Source organism: Antechinus flavipes, chromosome 6 (genome assembly GCF_016432865.1).
Source record: "Antechinus flavipes isolate AdamAnt ecotype Samford, QLD, Australia chromosome 6, AdamAnt_v2, whole genome shotgun sequence".
In the NCBI taxonomy this organism is placed as follows: domain Eukaryota; kingdom Metazoa; phylum Chordata; class Mammalia; order Dasyuromorphia; family Dasyuridae; genus Antechinus; species Antechinus flavipes.
Window position 1 is genome coordinate 127,007,868 of NC_067403.1, and position 6,000 is coordinate 127,013,867.

General features: G+C 32.2%; 1 protein-coding gene across 2 annotated transcripts in view; it reads left to right on the top strand.

Annotated features, from left to right (window-relative positions):
- Window positions 1-4,430, top strand: part of NDST4 (N-deacetylase and N-sulfotransferase 4) — a 387,829-nt gene extending 383,399 nt beyond the window's left edge. For both annotated transcript variants that reach the window (XM_051964927.1, XM_051964928.1), the window contains 2 exons: window positions 810-912; window positions 3,684-4,430. In XM_051964927.1, coding sequence (XP_051820887.1) covers window positions 810-912; window positions 3,684-3,803 — 223 coding nt within the window. In that variant the 3' untranslated portion in view covers window positions 3,804-4,430. The remainder of the gene's footprint in view (window positions 1-809; window positions 913-3,683) is intronic.
- Window positions 4,431-6,000: the final 1,570 nt, after the last annotated feature.

Genomic DNA, 6,000 nt, shown 5'->3' on the forward strand with positions numbered 1-6,000 from the left:
TTATAGAGGGATAGCATAATCTAATAGATGTATGTCAAACCTTGAAGACAGGAAAACTTCCTAGATTCAAAGCATACTTTTAATATATATGAACAAGGGCAACTCACAAAAACTTTAGGTCATTTTCCCAGAGAAAAACAACTTATAGCAGATGAAAAAAACTGTGTGATTTTGGGTAAGTTACTTGTTTATCCTCCCTGGAACTCAGTTTCTTCACCAGAAAAAATGAGGACATAGAATAAATTGTTTCAGTTTCACTTTCCAGAGTAACAAATGGGTTATGGATCATAAACTGAGAGCTAGGAAGAACCTTAGAAATCATATAGGCCAAGCCCTTCATTTTACAAATGATCTCAATTGATAGAGACTATTTTCAAACAGATTCCCTGTATTGATGATAGCATAGTTCTGGACCAAATAACATGACAACAGATATAGCAAGAGACTTCTGACTATCTGGCCCCATATATATGTGTTATATATATATGTGTGTGTGTGTGTGTGTGTGTGTGTGTGTGTGTGTGTATGTGTGTGTGTTTTTATATTTAAATATATATATACTTAATTGAGAGATACCTTGATATAAAATTAGGATTAAAAACCTAAGGATCTTTTATTAGAGTAGACATACTCAAACACACTTAGCTTCCATGATTTAATATCAGACACCATTTTGTATGTAGTAAGTAAATTAGGTAAGTAAGAAAAGTGTTAATACTTCAATGACCTAAAATATTCTTAGAATCTCACTAATGACAGTCTGCCTAAATTATATAATTTGGAATATTTGCTGGTTTAACCCTTTATAGGTTTGACCCTCAAAAGGGCTTTTGGTGTCAGCTACTAGAAGGAGGAAAAACCAAATGCCTTGGGAAGAGTAAAGGGAGAAAATATCCATCAATGGATCTAGAGGTACTGGTTTGGTTTTGGTTTTGGTTTTGTTTTTCCTCCAGCTTTTGAATTATTTTCTTTTTTAAAAAATCCCCAAGCAAAAGATGCTACAAAAATATAGTAATTTTCCTGTTACATAATCAATTTCAATAATTTTCTAGATTTAAAGAATACTTAACAATAATTTTCTAACTTATTGTTGAAATTAATTATGCCACAAATACTGTACACACTTAAATATTTTCTTTTAAGTTATATAAAACTATGACTCTCCAATTGTCTAGGCATTTGCCAAATAGGCTGAATTTAGAATGAAGCATAGAAATATTATCAAGTCCCTATACTCTTCCTAAAACCTTATATTTTTCAGGAAGACTTCAGGAGTTTTGTCAATTAACTAATATGTTTCAAGTCCTCTGTTGGATCTTTGGGGATAAAAGAGATATCTAAAATATTTTCTGCCTCTAAAATTTTTGCAATATAATTGAAAAGGCAAATATAATTAATCTACTAGAGAAAAATAAAAGGCTAGATTTAATAAAACTAAATTGTATGAAGCTAGACAAGAAATACAAGAAGAGTATAGAGAAGAATGAGAGCTATAGATGCCAAAATAGTCAGGAAAGGCTTCAAGGAAGTTGGAGACTTTGACTGAACCCTGTAGAAACTGAAGTATTCACATAGAGCCAGGCATTTTAATCATTTTTGTGTCTGCCATTCTGGTAAAGCCTAGGGAATCCATCTCAGAATGAAAATTTTAAATTTATAAAGTATATAAAATGTATACTTTAAATATATAAAATAAAATATATTCTACTTTAAAGCCCAGCTTCTTAAAGTATGATTCATGATAATATATGGGATCTTATCACTGAATGCAGGAGTAATGAAATTATGATTTATTTTCAGTGTTTGATATGTATGCTATTTATATACCTATATATCTTGGATTATGTAAAAATTTTTTGAATGAAAAGGAGTTATGAAGTGAAAAAAGTTTAAGAAACCCTACTATAAAGGAAACCAAATATATTGAAATAGAATTATAAATAAATATTAAGCCCAAGTGTAAATAAATATTAAGCCCAAATCCATGGAATCCCCATTAAGAACCACCAAATTATAGGAATTATTCAAGGTAATTAGTTGCCTGCTTAGTTTGATGAATTTGAAACTTTTGAAATTCCTAAAAAAAGACATGGATATGTCCACTGGTACTTTAATGAAAGAATTAGACATATGATTGAGTCTTGGTATTTGGGCTTCTCTAAAGGTAAATGGTTGGCTTGGTTTGGGGGAGGAATGGATTTCACATTTTGATATTATTAACCAAGATGAGTTAATTGGTACAGACTCTTGAGAAGATGGATACCTTTGAGAAGAGCCACTCTTTTATGGCTACTAATAAAGGTAGCCCACAAACCTGCTTAATGTTCCTACTTTCTCTTTTGCATTTTTTTAAACTAGAGAAGCACTAAGAATAGAACAGGGAAAGGGGGTCAGAGAACAGGAACAGGAACCAAAGAAGGAATGTATATAGGAAGAAGGAAGCCATAAATGGTTGCTTTGGGAACTATTAGACTCTGACATCATCCAGATGTCTAGACAATAAGAATTCTTCAGGAATTCTTGAGAACTCTCAATGGCAGTTTCTCTACCAATTCTTGTCATTGAGACTTATGAAGTGATATTAGTTCTTTCATTAAGTTTCTGGAGGAAAATCCATACTCTTTTTGGAGACATGTTATCAAAAGTTTAGTGTTATCAACTATTAGCTCCCCATTAGACTAAAAGTACATCAAAATGATCTAGGAGAATCCTTGACCTATCATTAAGCCATTTAACTCAGGGGAGATTCCATTCCTATTTCCTTTTCTATAACCACATACTCCTTTATGGCAAAATGTCAATCACAATAAAAATGAGAAAACCAAGAAAGTGATAAACTATCAAATACAAAGACCAAAATATTTGGGCAAAGAATCTATGTTAATATGACTTTGGTGACATTAATACATGCTATCATTTCATTTTCCAACTCCCTTATCTAAAAAGAGAAGCTAAGCAATTAATCAAGCTGGAATAAGACAAGATTGAAAAATTAAGAGACAATCTACAGAAATGAGATAAAGCTGTAGATAGAATGAGAAAGAAAAATATGGTGTCATAAAACCAAGCAAGACTTCCCCTACTCCTTTAATATTTCAAATTGCTTTAGGTCACTGGTTGCATTCTTCTTTAATAGCTTAAACATAATATTTTCACTCTGTGTTGTACTATTGTTAATTACTATTTCCCAAAGACATGCAAGTTTTCTCCATTCTTTTCACTAGTTTCCTTTCCAATCAGATTCCTTCCACACTCAATCCTAGTCCTGCTCATACACAAGGCCCATAGAGAAGTTTTTACATAGGAACTGCCTTATTGTCATGGTCCTTGAAAAATTGTTCATGGACTAATTGTGCTGTCAATTGACTCATTAAGGAATCACTAGATATTGTTGACTACAAAAGTAGATAATTTAGCTTATTGTGGGATGTTAAACACTTATGCTAGTGAGGGAATTTTCTTAAAACACCAAACACATACATACATACAATGTGCAGGAAAACAAAGGGAAAAGATGGGCTGAAGTGCGGGGAGGCATTTGGAACAGCAAAATTATAGGGAAGGTAGGAATAAAATAACCACATAGTGATTTGGAGATTTCTAGAACTTCCATAAAAATATAGTCTATTACCTAACTAATAACTTTGTTTTTATATTACTTTGTATGTTTCCTTATCATTCAGTCTAGAGCATTCCTCTCCAGTTACTACCGAGATCATAATGTGGAACTGTCCAAACTTCTGCACAGACTGGGGCAACCTCTGCCATCGTGGCTGAGACAGGAACTGCAGAAAGTAAGATAGCACTGGAAAGAAGGATCAGCTTTATATGACAATTACCTTTATAAAAATAAATCTACACAAGAGGTGTATGCACTTGTGATTGTCAATAGAGGGCTTTGTGCATAACTTTCTCTCTGTTCTCAAAAGAACTAAAAGAAGACAAGAAGAAATATGAAGAGAAAAGAAAAGGAAAATTTACTATATATGCACATACTGATTAATACTGATTAATCTCTGAGTCAATTTTTGAGAAACAATGCAAAATGCATTATTTGACATTCAATATGACTCATTATATTCTATTTTCTGTTAAACAGAAAATTTCCAAAACTGAATGTACAATCAACAACCTTTACCATTTTAAAAAGTCCAATTGCAATTTGTCAGACTAAGAGCAAGGGCCTGAAATGTCTATCTATATATTTTGAGATTGAGAATAACCCCATGTTTGAATTCAGTGACTCACTGTTTTTTCCTTTCATATTATCTACTTAATTTTGATATAATTTATTTTTTAAAAATTAAATCTCACACTCCATTTATTTTATTTAAACTTTCATGACTTATGGTCATTAGTCTCCCTAGTACTTTGCATTTCTTCCAGTGTTGCTTGAGACCCTCAATAAATTCTTCTGATTTACTAAAGAATGTGAAGTGAATTTATGTTAATTACATCCAGAACACAAAGACCTTTCTCCTTTTACTTTTGGAGGAAGTAGGCTGATCAAAAACTATATAAATTTTGCTGAAATTCCTGCAGTTTTTGCTGTTTATCTTTTGTCTGCCACTCTGGAAAAGGTCTTTCGGCATGGTTGTGTAAACCCCCTGCCCATGATTGTGTTTTGAGAGAGTTTTGCATGGAATACTTTGTCATAATGTCACTGGTGGGTATGAGACAATCATTAAAAGGGTTGCAAATCCAATCAAGCTATTAACCCAGTTATTTACACTATAATCATGGAAAATTTATGAGTGAAGTAGAGAAAAGGGCAGGAGAGAGCAGAAGTCAAATCTTGCTTTTAAAAAAAAATAGGATATTTAGATCTGTTTTAAAAGTATCATAAGACACATGCATTATCTGTCTTCTCTAAACATTGGATTTTAAAATTTGGAAACCATGGACTTCCATGGACTTCCTATGTGTTTTATTTGATTATAGTTGTTGTGAATCTATGAACAGCAGTCTTCACCAATCATATCCTTCATTGAAAAAGATCAAGATTATAAAAAGAAAAAAATATCCTATTAATTCATTTTGTCCTTTTAAAAATTATTTTCTCACCAAATACCTTGTTTCTTAGACCACTTCTTTCAAAAATTCTTTATCAATCAAATGATATTCCTCTTTCTACTTAGGATATTTCATTGTTCTTTGAAAATCCTATACTTTTCAATTCCTTTTAGTCAATTGAAGTTTAATTAATGTAGTTTGGGCAATTTGTGAAGTACTACCACAAATAAAATTATCATACACCAACAATACAGGCTTGCTTTGGTAAAATTAGCCATCAACACAGGAGTTATGCAGAAGAGTTTTGCTTTGGGCCAAAACTTTTTTAGACTGGTTGGAACTTGGCTTCATTAATTTGGTAAAATAATAATAATAATAAGTAATTTTACTTAGAACATTACTCCTTATGTAACTACTGGGAACTTGAAGGTCCAATTTTTGAGAACTCAACGTTTTTAAAATAAAAAATAAACCAGATGATTTATTAATAGGAAACAGTCAAGTTTAGTTTTTATTTTATTTTTTCCCCTCAAGGTGATGACTTTGACTCCATTTCAATGTGATTGGGGTAGGGAACAGGAAAATGTGGCTTCTTTGTTCTATGAAAACTAGTGATAGCTATGAGCTTCTGGTATTTGGGGGGAAATTCTGATGGTTTTGTTGTGGGTTTTTTTTTTAAGTTGAGCAAATACACATTGAATACCTTCTTACCATGACTAGGTACTTGCAGAGAACAAAGATGAATAAGGTATGGTCTCTACTTGTCAGGGAGATATAACCAGGAAGGAATTAGAAGATATGGAATCAGAAATCCTAGACCTATAACTGGAAGGGAACTTAAAGGCCAGTAGGCCCAAACCTCTTATTTTTTAAAAATAGGCAAACTGAAGCCCAGAGAGGCCTGGTAACTTGCTCAATGTCACATAGATACTAAGTATCATAGATGGAACTGGAACCTTCTGGAACTACTTGTATTATTGTATTGTA